Source organism: Rhincodon typus, chromosome 18, assembly GCF_021869965.1.
Source record: "Rhincodon typus isolate 14 chromosome 18, sRhiTyp1.1, whole genome shotgun sequence".
Classification (NCBI taxonomy): Eukaryota; Metazoa; Chordata; class Chondrichthyes; order Orectolobiformes; family Rhincodontidae; genus Rhincodon; species Rhincodon typus.
This window is the reverse complement of record NC_063349.1, coordinates 54,748,449-54,769,893: the sequence shown is the minus strand read 5'-3', so window position 1 is coordinate 54,769,893 and position 21,445 is coordinate 54,748,449. Positions and strand designations below refer to the sequence as shown.

The following is a 21,445-nucleotide window of genomic DNA, read 5'->3' as shown; positions in this document are numbered from 1 at the left end:
TTATTGAATTCTTTGAAGAGGTGACAAAACACATGGATGCAGGTAGAGCAGTGGATGTGGTATACATGGATTTAAGTAAGGCGTTTGATAAGGTTCCCCATGGTAGACTCATGCAGAACGTAATGAGGCATGGGATAGGGGGAAATGTGGCAGAATGGATTCAGAATTGGCTGACCCTTAGAAGACAAAGGGTGGTAATGGACGGAAAATATTCAACATGGTGCTCAGTTACGAGTGTTGTACCACCAGGATCTGTTCTGGGTCCTCTTCTATTTGTGATTTTTGTAAATGATTTGGATGAAGGGTGGATTAGTAAGTTTGCGGATAATACGCAGGTGGGTCGAGTTGTGGATAGTGCGGAGGGCTGCTCTAGGTTACAAAGGGACATTGATAGGAAGCAGAGCTGGGCTGAGAAGTGGCGGATGGGTTAACAAAGATTCTTGGCAGTGTGGAGGAGCAGAGGGATCTGGGGGGGTTCATGTCCACAGTTCCCTGAAAGCTGCCACCCAGGTGGATAGAGTTGTTAAGAAGGCATATGGTGTGTTAGCTTTCATTAATAGAGGAATTGAGCTCAAGAGCCGTGAAGTTATGCTCCAGCTATACAAAAGCCTGGTTCGGCCACATCTGGAGTATTGTGTCCAGTTCTGGTCGCCTCATTATAGGAGAGATGTGGAAGCATTGGAAAAGGTGCAGAGGAGATTTACCAGGATGTTGCCTGGAATGGAGGGAAGGTCTTACGAGGAAAGATTGAGAGAGCTAGGGGCTTTTCTCTTTAGAACGACAAAGGATGAGAGGTGACTTGATAGAGGTGTACAAAATGATCAGAGTGGACAGCCAGAGACTTTTTCCTAGGGTGGAGGTAGCTATTACAAGGGGGCATAGTTTTAAAGTGAGTGGAGGTAGATATAGGGGAGACGTCAGAGGTAGGTTCTTTACTCAGTGGTCGGGGTGTGGAATGCATTGCCGGAGAGGGTAGTGGAGTCGGCCTCATTCGGGGCATTTAAGCGGCTATTAGATAGGCATATGGATGATAGTGTAAGGTAGGGGTGGAGGTTAGATAGACCTTAGGATTAGGGTAAAAGTTTGGCACAACATCGTGGGCCGAAGGGCCTGTATTGTTCTATGTTCGAAATCTACACTGGTCCCGCACTTGGCCCATAGTCTTGACTGTTGTGACATTCCAAGTGCTCATCCAGGCACCTTTTAAAAGATTGTGAGGTTTTCTGCCTCAACATTCCAGACCCACACCATCCCCTGGGTGAGAGCAATTTCTTTGAACCTCCTGTATTTCACTTTAAAATTGTGCTCACTCATCACAACCCCTTTTAAGTTGCTTTCTATCCACCCTGTCCATGCCCTTCAAAACTTTACACGTCCCTATGAGGTCCTCACTCAACTTTCTCTGCTCCAAAGAAAACATGAGCTTTTCCAGACTCTTGAAAGCTGAAATGCTCCATCCAAGGCAAGATCTTGGTGAATCTCCTCTGCATGTCCTCTAGTGTAATCGCATCCTTCCTTTGGTGGGGCAACCAGAATTGTGCACGGTGCTACAGCTGTGGCCTAACCAATATATCTGTGCAGCTCCAACATAATCTTCCTGCCCTTTATAATCTATGCCCCAAGTGATGAAGTCAAGTATCAATATTTACCTGTCCTACCGCCTTCAGGACTCTGTGGACAAGGACCACAACATTTTTTCTCTCTGAGCTTCCTGGTGTCCGCTCTGTTCGAGCATTCCATTGTCTTGTTACTACTTCCAAAGTGCATCACCTCACACTTGTCAAGGTTGATCCGCCTGTCTAACCAATCTGTCTAGTCCTACTGCAACCAAAGACCAACCACCCAGCCTTCCTCCAAGATCAATTTTTATGAACTGTGCTTATCCCTCTTATCACTGCTAATAGTACTAAGGAATGTTTTTCACCATGTTTTATATAGGACAGAAGTAGCCTTTTGAAGTTTTGAGCTTTTTTTCAAGTAGACACTAGCAACATCCTTGACTCAGCAGGTCTGGCAGCATCTGTGAAGGAAAAAAACAAAGTTAACATTTCGGATCTGGTTCTGAGGAAGGGTCACCAGACCTGAAACGTTAACTCTGTTTTTTCCTTCAATAATGCTGCCAGACCTGCTGAGCTTTTCCAGCAACTTTTTTTGTTCCTGATTTACAGCATCCGCAGCTCTTTCGGTTTTTACTGGTGACATCCTTGACCGAACTCAGATGTTTTCAGATTTCTTGTTATTTTAAAAGGAACTATTTAATCATACCTCTGATTATTCCCCAGATTCACTGTACAAGTTTTGAAGTTCATCTAAGTAGGTAGATTCATAATGAAGAGTGGCAGTAGCTACAGCAAAAGTGTTTCTATTGTGAATTGGGGCAAGCTCTAAGTATAGCTTTAAATAATGATAATTTTACAAACTTAAAAAAAAAGTACAACTGGATCTTCTGAAGGTGAAAAATGGCCTTGCACTAATACAGTACCTTTCATTACCTACAAACAGGAGTAAGCAACTCTGTCCTTTTGAGTCTGCTCCACTATTCAATTAGATCACGGCTAATCTGATTTCAAACCTGCACTCTACCTGCCTTGATCATCTGGAATCTCTCTACCTCTGCCTTTTAGGGAGAAAATGTTTCCACATGTCTTGTGTAACTGCTTATTTTTATACAATGCCACCCCCAATAACGAGTTCTGAAAAAGTCATACTGAACACAATGTGGACTTTCTCTTTCCACAGGCCTGCTGAGTTTCTCCAGCACTTTGCATATGCACTTGTGATGCCAAGGCATAGCAAGTCTACAGGCCACATGCTAGAAAAAGGAATTAAAATAGGTTGTTCTTGACTGGCATAGACTTGATGGGCTGAAAGGCCTTTCTCTGTGCTATAGATCTGATGGTTTCAGATTCCCAGCATCTGTGAAATTTTACTTTTCTATCAGCAAAGGGTTAGTTCCCCTGATATTCAACTAGGATCTTTGGATCCTCATGGCTGGGAACCTGGTTCAATCTCATCCAAATAATGGTGCCACATGTCCTTTGGATCATGGAGACTGGAACTCACTCTTACTCTCTCACTGCTATCAAAATCTATCAAGGGGTTATTGGGAGCAGGCAGGAAAGTGGAGTTGAGGATTATCAGATCAGCCATGATCTCATTGATTGGCAAAGTTGACATTATGGGCTGGATGGTCTACTTTGTACCCTCATTCTCTGTTTGAGGGGGGAACATTTTTCCACTATAATTCCCACAACTCTGACAATTTGGAATACTTTGAGATCTGCTCTCGGTGGTCTTGCTCCAAGGAAAATAGTCCTTGTGCAAGTGGATGGTGAGAATGAGGGGATCCAGGGGAATAAGGCATCATCTTGGGAAAAGATGAGGAGTTCCTGTACATCAGCCCTAGGGAAGGATAAAGACAGTTCCTACCAAAGATTACACGGCATTAGACAAACACTCCACTATTCCATAACTGGTCACACTTTGTTTGTAATAAATAGCTTTTTTTGTTAAGTACATAAACCTGGTGACTATTTTCTCTTAAGCTGGGTTCATCAGTCAGGTAAACTAGGGATTTTGGATAGTTTGAGTAAATCTTTTCAAGTTTGTGATAATTTGGAGAATAGCGGACATGATTTCCAACACATTACCCCAGTGAGTTGTGACAGTTCTTTGTAAAAGTTCTTTGATACCATTGTCAACTTTAGGTAGAGACACTTTCCAAAACCTCCATTTTTGAACCCTTCCAGAGATTGAAGTTCCTTCTTTTTCATGAAGGCCTGGATAACATCACCTTCCTTGGTAAAGACATGCAAACTAAGTCAGCCATGGCCTCTACGTAAATCTCTTTTTGGTCCCTAATCCGTCCTACCCCGTTTACTACTTATGCCTACATCTCCTAAATGGCTCCTGCTCATCTTAGAGATCATAGCTCAGATTGGATAGTTCTGATCACTGTAATAGGAAGGACTTGCAGCAAAGCTTGAATTTTTCCACAGCTGACTAGAAGAGTTTGGGATAACTTTTTTATATAAGCTGCCAGTCTCTCTCCCTACACCCTCCTTGCATTTTGAGCATCAGAGCTAGAGGGAGTATATATTTGCAGATATAGTGCCAAGCTGTTATTGAAGCTGGAATCAATGGTGAACGTCCCCAGTTCTGACCTTATGATGGAGGGCAGTGGTAGAATAGTTGAAGATAATTGTACTATATTTTCTCCTCCCACACTGTCTTCCATGCTCACACAATGTAGTCTCATCTGAGGAGGCGGCTAAACAGATTACTTGTAAATGGAACAGATCAAAGAATGATCACAGCCTGATAGAAATCAGCCAGTCTATAAATCCTCCCAGGACCTTAGACTTCCATAGCAACAGTACAAAGATAAAGGTAATCAGCCTATGAATCCTTCCACAGAAAGCTAGCACAAACACTGACACTAATCAGCCTCTTGTTGAGGCAATAGTACAGTGTGATTCAGGAGCCCAATGCTTGAAGGCATGTGCAACAGACTTTAATCAATATCTCTTTATTGAAACAAAAATATACACATCCACAGACATATAGTACAGAAATTGCAGGATTAACAACCTAATCCCAGTTACTGATCTCACATTGTGAATCAATATGGTTAAAAAATAGAACTTAATCTATAGGTTTGTCCAGGAATTCGTTCCTCAGTTCTTCCACCCTAAAGCAGTACTGGCTCATACTCACTAGACCTGGTCAGTTAAAATTCTAAAGAATAAATATTTCTCCAATTTCAACTTTGTGATAGTAAATGTTCAGGTGTATGGCACAATCTGTTCCTCAATCCCCAACCTCACCACCCACCCCCCTCCCCAATCTATCAACATTATAAATTACACAATTTATTTTTCTCATATACACACACACACAGGGGTTTCATATTTGCAAAGGGTGAACAAGTGATTGCTTTATTTTCCCTGAGGCCTGTTCTGGTGGCAGTAGCAAAGGATGTCAAGACTGAATTGTACTCACCACCAGAAAACCAGATAGGAATGAGGCGGACCCTAAAGTGGACACAAAACGCCAGCCACTTTCAACAAAAACAAACAAATGAACAGACTTTTTTTAATTAAAGCCAATCATGCAATAAAAGATAGTAAGCTATTCCCATCAGTTTAATTAAGTTTGCCATGAAACCCCCTATTATAGCTGCAAAAATCAACAGTAATATGTACCTATTTGATGCAGTGGCTCAGTCAGTTTGAATATAACATTAACATGTGCTAACAGAGAGATTAATATTGGAAGCTCAAGGATTCGAGCAGTCTTTCAGCTTTTCCGCATGCTGAGGTTGGCGTTTGTCACTAAACCGGATAATGATGTATTTTCCGATAACTCTTCCTTTAGGTAAAGAAAAGATTCCTTGTTTATCTGAAGAACCTCTCTCAAGCCTTTGTTTTCAAACTGCAAAGAAACAATGAGCTTTTAGACAACTGAGCGACCTTGGTAATGCCGTCCAAATGAAGGGTGGAATTAAAACTGGCCAGCTGAAGCAATCACATAGCATTTAGCTACTTTCATAGATCCCTTCAGATTCCAGTGTCAGAAACATTATGCATTATACATAACCAAACACCAAGCTTCTTTGTTGGTCATATAACCTTAATATGACCATGTTCAAAAATTGTTTAACTTTTGGAAAAAAAAGACTGGTGAAATACAACTGAATGGAAAATAGAATTGAGATGTAAAACGGAAAATGGCAGAAATAAATCTCGCCACATCTGTGAAGGTAAAAGGTGAATTTGTGCATCAGATGTGAAAATTTCTGTAAAAAGATGCTGCACCTGAAATGCTAATCTGCTTTCCCTCTCTTGAGAAATATCTATCTAACCCAGTATGTTCCTTTGATATCTCTATATCCACTTCATGGATAGAAACCACTTTAAATCTTTCAAACAGCTTTAAAAATTACAAATAAGACTATACAAGCAGAAACTACTCACTGGAATCATCATCTCCTGTTGATTGGATAATTGCACATTTGAGCACAGAGAATAACATAATTGAAAGTAGGGCAAAGCAGAACTTTTGAGAGAGGGACGCAATTTAAATGACTTTCAAAACCAGGCAAACAATTATATTTTCATTTTTGCATTCTACTCACTTCTAATTGAACAATTCTCTCTTGTTCCTTAAACAGGCGTTGCTCATCTATCTCAATTGCCTTTCGCATCACTGTGGCCATTTCATTGATCTTGTCCACGTGGACTTGGAGCTCCTGTAGGGAACAGTGCCAAGAAGTAAATTTTGTGCACACTGAAGAAGCCACTTACTTTGAATGATCACACTTCACTCCAGTGTTCAAAAGCATCAGTTTAGTTCTGGTACACAATGGCATGTAGGATTCTGCAGTCAGTCACTATGCACTGTAGGCTGTCATCAGCCAAACAAAAAAATAAGTGCCCCTCACCCACTTCAGGGGAATGATGTCAACAGTGCACTGTGTCTCCTTAATCAAAGTGAAGAGTTATTAAGAGTTGTGCAGAGTCTGAACCAGGAAGTGAGAAAGTAGTCCATCCAATGTCAAATCAGGTAGAGAAAGCAAAATAAAAGACAGAATGAGAGACAAGATTACAAAAGGGACAAAAAAATTATTGTCTTGCAGTCTGAAATTTATAAACAATTACAAAATGATTTCTAATTAGCCCCGGCTGATGAAAAGCAGTTATCATTTTCTGGATCTGCTTGTTTAAACCAGTGCTTTTAAAGATGTGTAAGAGGTAAACAGTGCAACTGTGCTCCAGACCAGAGACAACTGACTTCCTCAAATAAAAAGCTGATGACATACAAGAGAATCTGTACGTGAGTATGCTCATGCAAGTGAAAGAAACAGTGCCTGCTCTTTTCTTTTATTCATTCATGGGATGTGGGCATCACTGGCTAGACCAGCATTTATTGTCCATCCACAAATGTTAAGAGTCAACCACATTGCTGTGGATCTGGAGTCACATGAAGGCCAGACCAGGTAAGGATGGCAGTTTCCTTCCCTAAAGGATATTAGTGAACCAGGAAGTTCTTTTCCAATAATCAAAAATGGATTCGTGGTCACCATTAGACCCTTAATTCCAGATTTTTTCAAACTGAATTCAAATTTCACCATCTGCCGTGACAGGATTCAAACCCAAGTCTCCAGAACATTACTTGGACCTCTGAAAAATAGTGTAGTGATAATACCACTAGACCATTGCTCACCTTGAAGGCTAGGACGTTATGTGGACAGGTGTGTGTATATCGTATATAAAATGCATTTTGAACTTCTATACAAGCTGTGGAAGGCATATTATGTTAACCTGTAATTTCAGTGAAGTGACCGACCTGCTCCACGGTACTGCAGCTGGTCCTCATTGAGTATGGAAGTGGTATTTTTGTTGACTTTAAAAAGCTCTCTATACTGATCAACCCTATGGCTCTGTTTCTGATTAATTCTGAGCCCTTTATCTTCTTTCTATTCACTTTCCTAGTTTCTTGGATTAAGACTTTGATGAGAAGGTTATTGTGCAAAATCAAAGCACATGAGATTGGTGGAAATATACTGGCAACGGGATAAGAATTGGTTAGCAAACAAGAAACAGAGAAACAAATGGGCTGTTTCTGGAGTAGAATACAGTGACAAGAAGGGTATCACAAAGTTCAGTGCTTGGGCCCCAGCTATTCACTAATAGGTTTATAACGTATATGACTTGGATGAGGGAATCGAGTTTACTATTTCCAAGTTTGTTGAGATAAAACAAGGTGCGAGTGAGAGTGGTGTGGAGGTTGTAAAGAGGCTTCAGGGCAACTTAGACAAGTTAGTCAGTGGACAAATGTGTGGCAGATGCAGTATAACATGAGTGTGTGAAATTGTCTACTTTGATAAGGAAAGCAGAACAGCAGAGTACTATTGAAGATGGTGATAGATTGGGAAAGGGACAAAGGGACCTGAGTTTCCTTGTCTACCAAGGATTGAAAGCAAACAATCAGACGCAGCAATAAAAACAGAGAATGCTGGAGAAACTCAGCAGGTCTATTTGTCAGGACAGTGAGAGTTAATGCTTTGAGTCCAGCATCATCATACTGGGCTTGAAACAGAAGCAGTAGAGTTATTTATGGAGATGCAGCAATCAGGAAAGCAAATGCTATGTTGGCGTTCATTGCAAGAGGGATTGAATACAATCTTACTGCAGCTGTACAGGGCCTTGGTAACCACAACTGGACTACTGCTTGCAGTTCTGGTCTCCAAGAAAATATATAACTTGCCACAGAGAGAGTGTAGTAACGGTTCATTTGACCAATTCCGAGGTTGGCAGCTTGTCATACAAGACGACAACACCTCATCTTTACCATGGACGTCCAGTCCCTATACACCTGCATTCCCCATACAGATGGCCTAAAGGTCCTCCGCTTCTTCCTGTCCCACAGGCCCGACCAGTCCCCCTCCACTGACACCCTCATGTGCTTAGCCGAACTCGTCCTCACCCTCAACAACTTCTCTTTCAATTCCTCCCACTTCCTACAGACAAAGGGGGTGGCCATGGGTACCTGCATGGGCCCAAGCTATGCCTGCTTCTTTGTAGGTTACGTGGAACAATCCCTCTTCCGTACCTACACTGGCCCTAAACCCCACCTCTTCCTCCGTTACATTGATGACTGTATCGGCGCCGCCTCGTGCTCCCACGAGGAGCTCGAACAGTTCATACACTTCACCAACACCTTCCACCCCAACCTTAAGTTCACCTGGACCATCTCTGATACCTCTCTCACCTTCCTGGACCTCTCTGTCTCCATCTTGGGCAACCACCTAGAAACCGATTTCCATTTCAAGCCCACCGACTCCCACAGCTACCTAGAATACTCCTCCTCCCACCCACCTTCCTGCAAAAATGCCAGCCCCTATTCCCAATTGCTTCGCCTCCGCCGCATCTGCTCCCAGGATGAGGCATTCCACTCCCGTACATCTTAGATGTCCTCGTTTTTCAAGGACCGCAACTTCCCCATCCTCAGTGGTCGAGAATGCCCTCGACCGTATCTCCCGCATTTCCCGCAACTCATCCCTCACACCCCCTCCCCGCAATAACAACCAAAAAAGAATCCCCCTCGTCCTCACATACCACCCCACCAACCTCCGGATCCAACGCATCACCCTCCGACACTTCTGCCATCTGCAATCCGACCCCATCACCAAAGACATTTTTCCCTCCCCATCCTTATCTGCTTTCCGGAGGGACTACTCTCTCCGTGACTCCCTTGTCCGCTCCACACTCCCCTCCAGCCCCACCACACCCGGCACTTTTCCCTGCAACCGCAGGAAGTGCTACACCTGCCCCCACACCTCCTCCGTCACCCCCGTCGCAGGCCCCAAGAAGACTTTCCACATCAAGCAGATGTTCACCTGCACATTTGCTAATGTGGTACACTGCATCCGCTGTACCCGTTGTGGCCTCCTCTACATCGGGGAAACCAAGCGGAGGCTTGGGGACCGCTTTGTAGAACACCTACGCTCGGTTCGCAATAAACAACTGCACCTCCCAGTCGCGAACCATTTCAACTCCCCCTCCCATTCCGCAGACGACATGTCCATCCTGGGCCTCCTGCAGTGCCACAACGATGCCACCTGAAGGTTGCAGGAACAGCAACTCATATTCCGCTTGGGAACCCTGCAGCCCAATGGTATCAATGTGGATTTCACAAGCTTCAAAATCTCCCCTTCCCCTACCACATCCCAAAACCAGCCCAGCTCGTCCCCGCCTCCCTAACTTGTTCTTCCTCCCACCTATCCCCTCCTCCCACCTCAAGCCCCACCCCCATCTCCTACTGACTAACCTCATCCCGCCCCCTTGACCTGTCCGTCCTCCCTGGACTGACCTATCTCCTCCCTACCTTCCCACCTACACTCACCTTTACTGGCTCCATCCCCGCCTCTTTGACCTGTCTGTTTCCTCTCCACCTATCTTCTCCTCTATCCATTTTCTATCCACCTTCCCCTCTCTCCCTATTTATTTCAGAACCCCCTTCCCCTCCCCCTTTCTGATGAAGGGTCTAGGCCTGAAACGTCAGCCTTCCTGCTCCTATGATGCTGCTTGGCCTGCTGTGTTCATTCAGCTCTGCACCTTGTTGTAGCGTGAATTCACTCGAGTTTAAAAGAATGAGGGGGATTCTTATTGAAATGTCTAAAATTCCATGATGTGGAGGTGCTGGTGTTGGACTGGAGTGGACGAAGTCAGAAGTCACACAACACCAGGTTATTGTCCAACAGGTTTATTCGAAACACTCGACCTGACAAAGGAGCAGCGCTCCGAAAACTTGCAATTTCAAATGTTAGATTATAACCTGGAGTCGCGTGACTTCTGACTTTGTCTAAGATTCGGACAGACTGGATGCAGGGATAATGCTTCCCCTGACTGAGGGGTCCAGATCAAGGAGTCACAGTTTCAGCATACACAATAGCCAATTTCGGAATTTCTTCATTCAGGGCTTGGTGTGGAGGGAAGTCACTGGATATATTTAAGAAAGAATACCTTTAGCTTCTAGAAATTTAAGAGATATGAGGAAAGAACAGGAGTATGGCGTTGAGGTAGTGGGTCAGCCAAGATTGTGTTGAATGGCGAAGCAGTCTCAATGGCCAACTCATATTTTCTGTATTGTTCTATGACCTATGGGATATTTTTTAAATGAAGACATCTACCTCAACAATAGACTAACCTCTATCTAGCACCCAGAGTGCATCAGGATGAATTCTCTATAGCACACACAAGGCGACCTGGCTCAAACCACTTCCTATGGGATCTTTACAGCCACAGGGGAGAGGTCTTCATTACAACAGGCTGGGGGCAATTTCAAACTTCCAGTAGTATAGCACTAAAAATAAGACTGTGGATGCTAGAAAACTGAAACAAAAACAGAAATTGCTGGAGAAACTCAGCATCTGTGGACTGCAAGCAGCGTTCTGAGGAAGGGTCACTAGACCTGAAATATTAACTTTGATTTCTCTCCACAGAGGCTGCCAGAGCTGCTGAGTTGCTCCCATAATTTTTGTTTGTGTTTTGGAAAGTATAGATTTTGTACTAGACCTTTGCATGGCTCAACAACCTAACTTGCCTCTTTCAATATCTCCAATAGTAGCAGACTATATTACCTGCCTGATTTTGCCAGTAGCCGGATTTAAATTTTATGGAATGTCCAGGTTGAAAACGTATGTCTTTTTAAAAATGACAGCTCCTACAGTAACATTGCACTGTTAAAATAGGCACATCAATGTCCCTCTTAAGAGTGTAGGTGGCACCACATTCCAACATTTCAAATATGCAACATAATCTTACAAAGTAGGTATTGATCATTCAGCCCATTGTGCCTGTGCTGGACTTGACAGGGTTATCCAAATAATTTCACTCCTGTACTTCTCCCAGATCCCTGCACATTTTTTATCCTTTCAACTATTTTTCCAATTCTCTTACTACTGAATCTGCTTTTCCTGCCTTTTCAAGCAGCATGTTCCAGGTCTTAAATGCCTGAGGTTCCAGGTCTTAAAGAGACCTGAGGGTGTTTAATAATCACTTTATTTTTAAAAGTTGTAAAAATGTCATTAAATTGTATCAGAAGCTTTTAAATAAAAGATGCACCGATTCTATTGTGGCGCAATTCAAGGGTATATCCCTTCTTGGTGAATTCTGTTCATTATACGAGGCAGCTACAACACACAAAACTGTAAAGTATACTTGCTGTAAAATGGAAAAACAAACAAAAAAGACTCTGCCACGAACCTTGGAATGCTGTTCCTTTAATTTTGTGATCATCATAAGGTCGTCTTTCTTACTGGCCATCAGTAGGCGGAACATCTGCTCCCTGTACTTACTCATGATGAGCTCCAGTGCCGATTGATGTTCTTCTAGTGATGTCCGTAATTCTAGGAACAAGAATCCAATGACGGTTCATCGCCAATGCTTTGTGACAATAACCCGACACTATTCTATCAAAAGATTCTTGGTTTACCAAGATTTTTGTAACTTTTTTCCTTCATTCATGATGAGGGCATCGCTGGCCAAGCCAGCATTTATTGCCCATCCCTAATTCCCCAGAGGGTAGTTGAGAGTCAACCACATTACTGTGTGTCTGGAGTCACATGTAGGCCAGTCCAGGTGAGGATAGTAGTTTCCTTCCCTAAATGGACATTAGTGAACGAGATGGGATTTTCTGTCATTCAACAATGGTTTCATGGTAATCATTAGATTCTTAATTCTGTATCTTTATTGAATTCAAATCACATCATCTGCTGTGGTGGGATTTGAATGAGGGTCCCCAGAACATTATATGGGTCTCTAGATTAACAGGCCAATGATAATACCACTAGGTATTAGGTATAATTGTGAATTCTTATACAAAAAGCAATGTTCACAGAACAGATCCAAAGGCTGAGCCAAACTGGGAATGCATGCAACACAACAAACAGGGTGCATAATGCCATACTTGTGATATTTAGTTTAGAGACCTCCTTCATTAGCTTGCTGCTGGGCTTGGCCATTAACATGTGCAGGTTGCCGGTGCTTGAGGTCGGGGGAGCTTGTTCAAGTCTGCTACCTGCTTGTCTTTCCTGGTTGGGTCCACCACTGTGGGGGCTCGGACACGAGTGCCCTCAAGGTTTTCTGTGATCGCTGGGCTGAATGATACTTCAATTTGGTCAGTTTCTGTTAAAAGTTTTTGTTTAAATTACAGTCAAGTTACAGTGCACCTGTCCAAGGAGTTATTAGTTTATTTGTTTAATATGCTTCAGAAGCATTTGAAGGGACGTGAATGGACACATGTGGTGCATTGTAGAATTAGGAACAATACAACTGCAGTGCCTCACTTTGTGAATAAATCTAAAATTAAGTAAAGATCAACTCTGGTCTCCTCCGCCAACTGGTTGTCTAAGACTTAACATTAAATATCTTGGCTTTAAATTTAAGATATTCTTTTATATTTGTGGATGGATGTAAGCACTGGCTAAACCAGCATTTACGCCATGGCCTGGTGCCACATGAAGTGAAATAAATTTATCTTCAAATGCAATAAACATGCTGTTCATCATTTTCCATACATGATTACTAAACATTGAAACGCACAGACTAAAGTATATTCCATCACACTGCCCAGTAAAGATAAATGGCTTGAAGGGAATATACCTATACACTGAACTGAATATCTCAATTGATTGAATTAATAGATACGATGAAGATTCACCTTTATTTTCCTGCTGTAGGTCTCTGATTTGTCTGTTTTCTTGTTGGATTCCCATCACAAGGGTGGAGCGAGGTCGATGCCTGGCCACTTCATTTAATTCCTGAATATCTTCCTGGTACTGAACAAAAAAAAAACAAGAATAGGAGTTAGGAGTTGCAAACTCTGCCTGTTACACAAATCTGTTTTTTCTCGGTTAAAAAAGGGGCTGCATGGAATGGGATAATGAGAGGAAAGTGATAAATGCACTAATCTTGCAAGAAGGAACAAGTAGCATTTTTAAAGTCACATTGCCTGCTGATTTATGATGGGGAGGATGGTCCTGCAGTTGTCTGACACATATCATCCTGTCCATGTGACTGAACAAAAGTGAGACTGCAAATGAAGAAAAGGTAGCTTTATCTAAAACTCAAAATCATCTACATAATTATAACATTTCCCGGAAATGCCACACGTCTCTAATAATCTGAGGCCCTGTAAAGGCTCAATAAATCTAGTCCCCTACCACTTTCATGCTACACTTAAGAGTGTGAAGATGTGTTCATCTATCATCGAATGACCTCTGGTCATTTGACTGGACAGTACCTTTGCAGTAAGCTTTTCACTGTCACGTTTTCCTTTAAGAACAAAATTGAATAAATGCCATAGAACCGGCCACTTCATAACTGCAATAATTAATACATTGATATTTGCTTCTTCTCAGCCTACAACATTATACAACCAGGGTGGGAGTGGGTGTGTGGGGGGCTCAACCCCTTGAGCCTGCTCTACCATTCAATAAGATCATGGTCGCTCTAATTACTCCACATTCCTGCTCAACCCAATAGCCTTTCACTCCCACGGCTGATTTTCAAACTCCAGCAAAATCTAAACCCTCTCTAGTTATTTGTTCCTTGCCAGACAGCCTCTTAACAGGGAGAATATGAGAATGAAAGCTTCCATCATCTCTAGACATTGTGAAGTTAACAAGGCAAAAGGCACAGGATACTACAAAGGCTATAGGTCCTGACAACATTCCCAGAATAGTTGGCATATGCTCTAGGACTTGCTGCACCCCTAGCCAAATACAACTACAACATTGGCATCTACCCAGCAATTTGGAAAATCCACATTTTGGGGTTATCATTGATCAGAAACTAAACTAGACCAGGTATATACTGGGGCTACAAGAGGGGCAATTCTGTGGTAATCCCTCCAGTACACATCTCCCAAATATTTTACCACCATCTACAAAACCCTCCATTTGCCTGGATGGCTGTAGCTCCAACATTTGAGACTCAACACCATCCAGGCCAAATCAGACCACCCGATTGGCTGCCTGCACACCACCTTCAGCATCCACTCCCTTTACCACTGATGGACATAGCAGCAGCGTGTACCATCTACAAGATGCACTGCAGCATCTCAAAGCTCCTTCAACAGCACCTTCTAAACCCGTGATGTCCACAGACTCTCACAGCACAGAAACAGATGCAGTCCAACTCGTCCGTGCTGACCAAACTTCCCAAACTAAACTAGTCCCATTTTGCCTGCGTTTGGCCCATAATCCTCTAAACCATTCCTATTCACATACCTAACCAAATCTCAAATGTTGTAACTGTACCTGCCTCTACCAGCACCTGGAAGAACAAGGACAGCTGATATATGGGAATACTACAACCTTCAAATTTCCCTGATGTGGAGGTGGTGTTGTTGGACTGAGGGTGGACAAAGTCAGAAGTCACACGACACCAGGTTATAGTCCAAAAGTTTATGTTGAATCACACAATCTTTCGCATGACTTCTGACTTCAAATTTCGCATCCAAGCCTCTCACCATCCTAACCTGGAACAATGTCAGCACGGTGGCTCAGTGGTTAGCACTGTTGCCTCACAACACCAGGGACCCAGGTTCGATTCCAGCCTTGGGCAGCAGTCTGTGTGGAGTTTGCAAATTCTCCCCGTGTCTGCGTGGGTTTCCCCCAGGTGCTGCGGTTTCCTCCCACAGTCCAAAGATGTGCGGGTTAGGTGGATTGGCCATGCCAAATTGCCATAGTGTCCAGGGATGTGAAAGCTAGGTGGATTAGCCATGAAAAATGCAAGGTTACAGGGATACGGCAGGGGTGTGGGTCTGGGTGGGATGCTGTTCCGAGAGTATGTGTGGACTCCATGGGCCGAATGGCCTGTTTGCACACTGTAGGGATTCTACATTCTATTTCACCATTCCTCCACTGTCACTGGGTCAACACCCAGGATCTTGCTCCCTCTCTAACAGTACTATACGTGGCTCTACACCAGCTTGAGAAAGCAACTCACCATCACATTTATCAGAATGAAGAATGGCAGTAAATGCTATTTCATTAGCAACTCCCATATCCCATGAACAAACACAGAGTAAACGGCACAGCAAGAATCACTACCTAAAAGAATGCACAAACATACCAATTAGCGGATGTAGGCCAATCAGTCCCTTGGTAAGGTCATTGCGGATTAGACTGTGGCCTCCAGCCAGTATGAAGTTATGAATTAGGAACAGAAAACAATACTTCTTTGGTTTCATGCCTGAAGGACAATCTGACCAACATTCCACCACAGGTACGATAAGGCGGCAGGTCCCAAATCCATCCCACCTGGATCAGGAACGGAAGCCCAAGCCGTTCATACCAGCCTAATCCATACAAAGGGCCACACAAGCCCTGACAACATTCCTCTGCCACTCCACACCACCCCCCCACACACCTGGTCGAATACACACAATATGTTCACATTAACACAGTTAAACAAACATTCTACCCTAGATTTAGCTCTGTTAAAGCAAAGTTCGAAAGATAAAAACCTTTGAGATAGTTATCTCAAATCAACCTGCTCAGAGATATTACTGCACGCCTCTGGAGCAGAAGGCACTTGAACCCAACTGTCCTGGCTCCAGAATACGAACACTGCCACTGCCACCGCCACAATAAAACATGAAATAAATTTTAATTTTTTTTTAGTTACCTGCTTTTCTAATCAAACTGTTCAGAGGTGCAGGTAGGACTTGAACCCAGGCTTCCTGATACAGGGCAGGGACACTGCCACTGCATCAAAAGGCGGCGCATACTTAGCGGGCATTAATTGGGAAATCACATGATTATTCCTCCCTGTCCAAGGAAGACCAAGGTCAAGTAGAGAACCCATACCAGCTGCCCAGGCTGAGGTCAGATAACTAACATCAGGAAAGGTGATTAGGCACCCAACTGGATGTGATACATCCAATAATAACGAAGGAAGGGAGGGTACAAACTGTACAGGCTCTGCCCATAATCTTGCAGTCCTTCCCAGACTCAGAGGAGGTGCCAGAGGACTGGAAAATTACAAAACATAACATCTTGTTCAATGATTGGCTGTAAGAATATGCCCAGCAATTACAGGTATGCAAGTTTAACTGCTGTGGTGGGGAAACTTCTTGAAACAATTATTTGGGATAGAATTAACAGACACATGGAAAAAGGGTCAGTTCAGTCGGACGAGTCAGCATGCATTTAAGTTTTCACTCAGTTCTGAAGAAGTCATTTTGGGCTTGAACATTAACTCTGTTTCTTTCTCCATAGGTGCTGCCAAACTTGCCGAGTTACTGCAGGTTTTCATCATCCACAGTATTTTTGCTTTGGTTATTGTACTTAAGAGAGTCAGAGTCATACAGCAAGGAAACAGACCCTTCAGTCCAACGTGTTTGCACCAACCAGATATCTTAAATTGATCTAGTCCCATTTGCCAGCATTTGGCCCATATCGCTCTAAATCCTTCCTATTCATACACGCATTCAGATGCCTTTTAAATGTTGTAATGGTACCCACCTCCACCCCATCTCAATATAGCGCATAATGCAAAGTATGACACCAAATCACACAAGATGATATTAGGCCAGATGATCAAAGTCTTCAACAAAAGGTCAGGGGCACAAAGGAAGAAAGCAAGGCATTCCATACTTGGGGGCTCAGGCAACTGAAGATGGAGGTACCAATTGTAAAGCATTATGTTTGAAAATACACAAGAGGCCACAATTGAAGAATTGTTGGGCTGTAGGAGTTTATAGATGGGATGGTGGGGGCAGGAGAGAGTTTGGACGAAATCATGGAAGGATTTGAAAACAAGGATGAAAGCCAATGAAAGTTAGTGAACCCAATGGTGATAAGTGAATGAGTCTCATGGGTTAAAGTATGGGCAACTAGGATTTGTTAAGATGACAACAGAATTACGGAAGGTCCAACATGGGACAGCAGCGAGGACTGTATCAGGATAGTCAAGAAGTAGCAAAAGCAATAATAAGGAATTCATTTAGGAATGAGTTCAGATGGGGCAAAGTTGGGCTATGGGAAAACTTCATGGTGGCCAAATGCTCATCCCAGAATGAAATGTGATACCACAGTCACATTTATTGATCTAATGTCACGTTGTCAAAGGGAAGAATGAATTCAGCAGTCTGGGGATTGAGTTTGGAGCAGGGACCAAAAACAATACCTTCAGTTTTCACAACTAAAGAATGCCAACTTATGTTAACCATACTGTGCTTGCTGTGTTGGTACTCATTCACCGCTCTGCTGAATGTGGGATATTGCTGTGTATAAAATGGCTGCTATTTTCACTTGCATAACAAAAGTGATTATATTTGAAATGAAGCACTTTGTGTATTTCTGAGACAAAAGGCATTGTGCAAGTTATTCCTTCTCTCAATCTATTTATCTCAATGAACCCACAACTATTAATCCATCTGTTATAGGGACTTCTAGCCATCATTTTATACTGATGTTGTTCTGCGCAAAATGTATTCCAGCTTAAAGAGTTAAAGTTGGATATATACACACACAAACACACACACACTTTTACCAAATAAAACAGTTTGAACAAGGGAAACATTCACCACTTTTCTTTGCTAATATCCTAGCAACAACTTCCTAACTCGAGAGTGAACGGGGGCAGATTTGTTCAAACAACTTCATATTAAGACTGTTTTACATAACAAGACTCTATTCTAGGATTCTATTATAGGTCCCATCCAACTCACCATATGCACTGAAACAGTTGAGCAATTTCTAAATGCTCATTACTTAAAGGTACAGCACACTCCAACTAAAACAGGATAAACCCTTGCAATTATCTGCAGAGAAGCATTGATGTTTAGACAGGAATTTACACAAGTGTCTTTCCTTTTGCGTCTTATAATAGCTGTTGTTAAAAATAATACATCTCTCCAAGTATTTTGCATTAACCTGCTTCACATCAGGCTACCTAGCCTGTCACTAAATTTCCCTTATGGATCTTTGTTAGTATTTATTTTCGGATCAGACATGCTTAGCAGCACATTAAGAATGGGAGTAGGCCATTCATCTTATCCAGCCTGCTCCTCCATTTGATAAGATCCTGCTTGGCCTGCTGTAACCCTTTGATTTTATGTCAAAAATCTACCAATCTCTGCTTGAAAAATAATCAATAAACCAGCCTCCATTGCTCTCTGGGGAACAGAGTTTCACAGACTAATGATCCTCATAGATAAACAGTTATTTTAAATAGGGCATGCCTAGTTTTTAAATGTGTCTCCTAGTTCTTAGATTTCCCTATGAGGTGAAACATCCTCTCAACAGCCAATCTGTCAAGTTTCCTCAGGAAGTTATATGCCTCAATGAGATTGTCTTGTTCAACTTTTTCCTCAGAAAACAACCCCTACACCCAAGGAATGAGTTGATTGAATTTTCTCTGAACTGCTAATGTTATCATGTCCTTTTGCAAGTAAGGAGGCTGAAGCAGTACAGAATAATCCAGATGTGGCCTCACCAACAGGTAAATTAGGCAATCACAAGAAAGCCACACTCCAAACTAAATTCAGATATGAAGAGGTTAACAGTGCAGTTAAGAATTAAAATATCCAAGACACACTTATCCAAAACATATCACCCACAATGTACCAGATACAATGCTCTTTTTAAATTGAGAAACCAACAGCAAAGCCAACACTGTATGACACCAGCAGTTTGAGGAAAGCTAGACTGCAGACAAGGCAAAGAACAAATGGGGTCTGATTAGCTTAAGCTTCATAAACTTTAAGGTAAAGATTTAGTTACAGGCTAACTGTGTCCCCGAATTAGCATCCTCCTCACCACCAAAAAATTGTGGCTGCAGCATGTTAGCAACAGGAGGTGCTACAGAAATTCACCAAAATTACAGCAGCAGCACCTTCCATGTCTTGTACCCACCAGCAGAGACGCATAACAGCAGCAGTATTACAAATACCAGCATTGCCAAAGTTCCCACAAGCCTGGTCTTTCTTCAAAAAGTTGTATATCATCCCTGATTTTCACAAACAAAAACCCTTCCTTGAACAGTCTCCTAACCTTTGGGGGCACTATCACAGATTGCAGTAGGGTAAGGCAGGCCCTACCACTGCCATCTCAGCATGACTGAGATGTTTAACAAATGCTACCTCAACTCCCATTCAAACTGCATGTGTAGGAATGACCATCCTATGGAATAGGAACATGGCACGTGGCACAGGAGGATTCAAGAAAAAGCAGATTTGTGAGCTAAATGATTGCAGAATATTTGCTGTATATCACTCACCTGCTTCATGGCCTCCACCCGCTTGTTGAGTGCAGTGGTCTGTTCAATGAGAGCTTCTGCTGCACTGTCATGTTCTTTCAATCGTTCCACCAGCGCTTTTGCATCAGCCAGAACCTTCTCTATAGTACAACTCATTTCTGTAAAAGGAAAGACTGTTTTACTGGGTCGATACAATGTGAAGATGGAGGAACACAGCAGGTCAGCAGCATCAGAGGAGCAGCAGAGTCGACCCATCATTTCGGGCCTAGACCCATCATCAGTCCTGATTCACTGACTCTGCCTGACCTGCTGTGTTCCTCCAGCTCCACACTATCGATTCTGACTCCAGCATCTGCAGATCTTGCTATCTGTTTTACTGGGTGCCTGCGTACATGGCTCATTGAACATGAAACAGATTGTATTAGTGTACAATCCTGCAGCAGACAGAAAATAGTCAATCTAACAACAGCAACCGCAATTCATCAGAATGGCTGCTCATCAAGCTCCATGCTCTCCCAGACCGCTGGGAATCTTCATTTACCACCAGGGGCTGTGTTGGCAAGATAGGAACCAAACTTGCACAATGCAAGACACCATTAACCACATCTGGGAGCACTGGTCCATTTCAGGAAAGTTATTTGTGTTTGAAACATTGGTCTTAAATAGGATCTTTAAAGACTACTGCACCCTTAAAAGGATCTTCACAGGTACTCTTCACTGAAGACAACACAGCTCTGTCTCAGTGCTGCAGTCAGTTTCGGCCATCGGTAAACCCACCAGATTGTAGGCAAGGGTCCGAACAATTAAGCCCTGCTGATAGCAGGAAAAACAGAAAAGGCCATGACAAAACCAAATCTGTCAAATGCTTCAGAAAATGACTTTACCAAAAGACATTCTTCAAAGACAAGACTTTGACAGTTGCAGAAATCCTCTTGTGTTTTAATCACACTAATTACCAGCCTAATTAGCCAGTGTTTCAGTTAAACTGGGTTGTCATTTCAATGGCTAAGGCATATTCTGTGTTGTTACAAAAATTATGGAGAAACTTTGGCTCACAGACTGCATCATAACATCAAATGAAAGATCACAGACCTGAAGCACCAACTATGTTCTGATCTCCCTGAACGCAGCCAGCAGCTGAGTGTTTTCACCAATTTCTGTATTTACTTCAGGTTTCCAGCATCTGCAGCATTTTTCTGTTGTTGCATTTATTACTAGGCTGTTTTTGACGGCAAATTAGATGTCTTGAGGTCGAAAGAACCTTACTCCCCATTCACACCTACACACACAGGATCAAAGCTTTACTTCTGTGTTTTTGAGTTATAAATAATAAAAAGCAATTCAGATACAAACACAACATAAGCCCTTTGTAAACCAATCTGACACTGAACTGAACCCATGCAAAGGTAAACAAGGCAGACAGTCACTATGTATTGGGGAGGGGTCTCACAGAAGTATGGAAACTGCTACAACATGGAAGCTGGAGGAGGGGGGATGTGGGAGGGGGATTGAAGGGTGCAAGGGGAAGGTGGTGGTGGGGAATGAATATTGCGTGCCACACCAAGGAGTGTTCCAGATTGAGGGGATTGGTGGGGGTGCAGGGCTGGTGTCCCAGGACGTGGGGGCAGTTGTGGGAAGGGGATGGTTTCAGGGTACGGGAGGGGGAAAGGGGG

General features: G+C 42.9%; 1 protein-coding gene across 1 annotated transcript; it reads right to left on the bottom strand.

Moving 5' to 3' along the window:
• Positions 1–4,512: 4,512 nt before the first annotated feature.
• On the bottom strand, positions 4,513–21,067 carry fgfr1op2 (FGFR1 oncogene partner 2). Its single transcript, XM_020525155.2, has 6 exons — positions 20,865–21,067; positions 19,794–19,930; positions 13,225–13,342; positions 11,769–11,911; positions 6,137–6,250; positions 4,513–5,433 (listed from the first exon to the last, which is right to left on the bottom strand). The coding sequence occupies exons 2-6, from the start codon at positions 19,926–19,928 to the stop codon at positions 5,299–5,301; spliced, it is 645 nt and encodes a 214-aa protein (XP_020380744.1). The 5' UTR covers positions 19,929–19,930; positions 20,865–21,067; the 3' UTR covers positions 4,513–5,298.
• Between the last annotated feature and the right edge of the window lie 378 nt (positions 21,068–21,445).

Bases quoted from the DNA above. Each gene is read 5' to 3' on its own strand.
- fgfr1op2 (XM_020525155.2), bottom strand. From the start codon at position 19,928: ATGAGTTGTACTATAGAGAAGGTTCTGGCTGATGCAAAAGCGCTGGTG. The intron at 11,912-13,224 runs GTGAATCTTCAT...TCTTGTTCCTAG, and splicing joins CCTACAGCAGGAAAATAAAG to AATTACGGACATCACTAGAA. The intron at 6,251-11,768 runs GTTCGTGGCAGA...TGTTCCCTACAG, and splicing joins TAAAGGAACAGCATTCCAAG to GAGCTCCAAGTCCACGTGGA.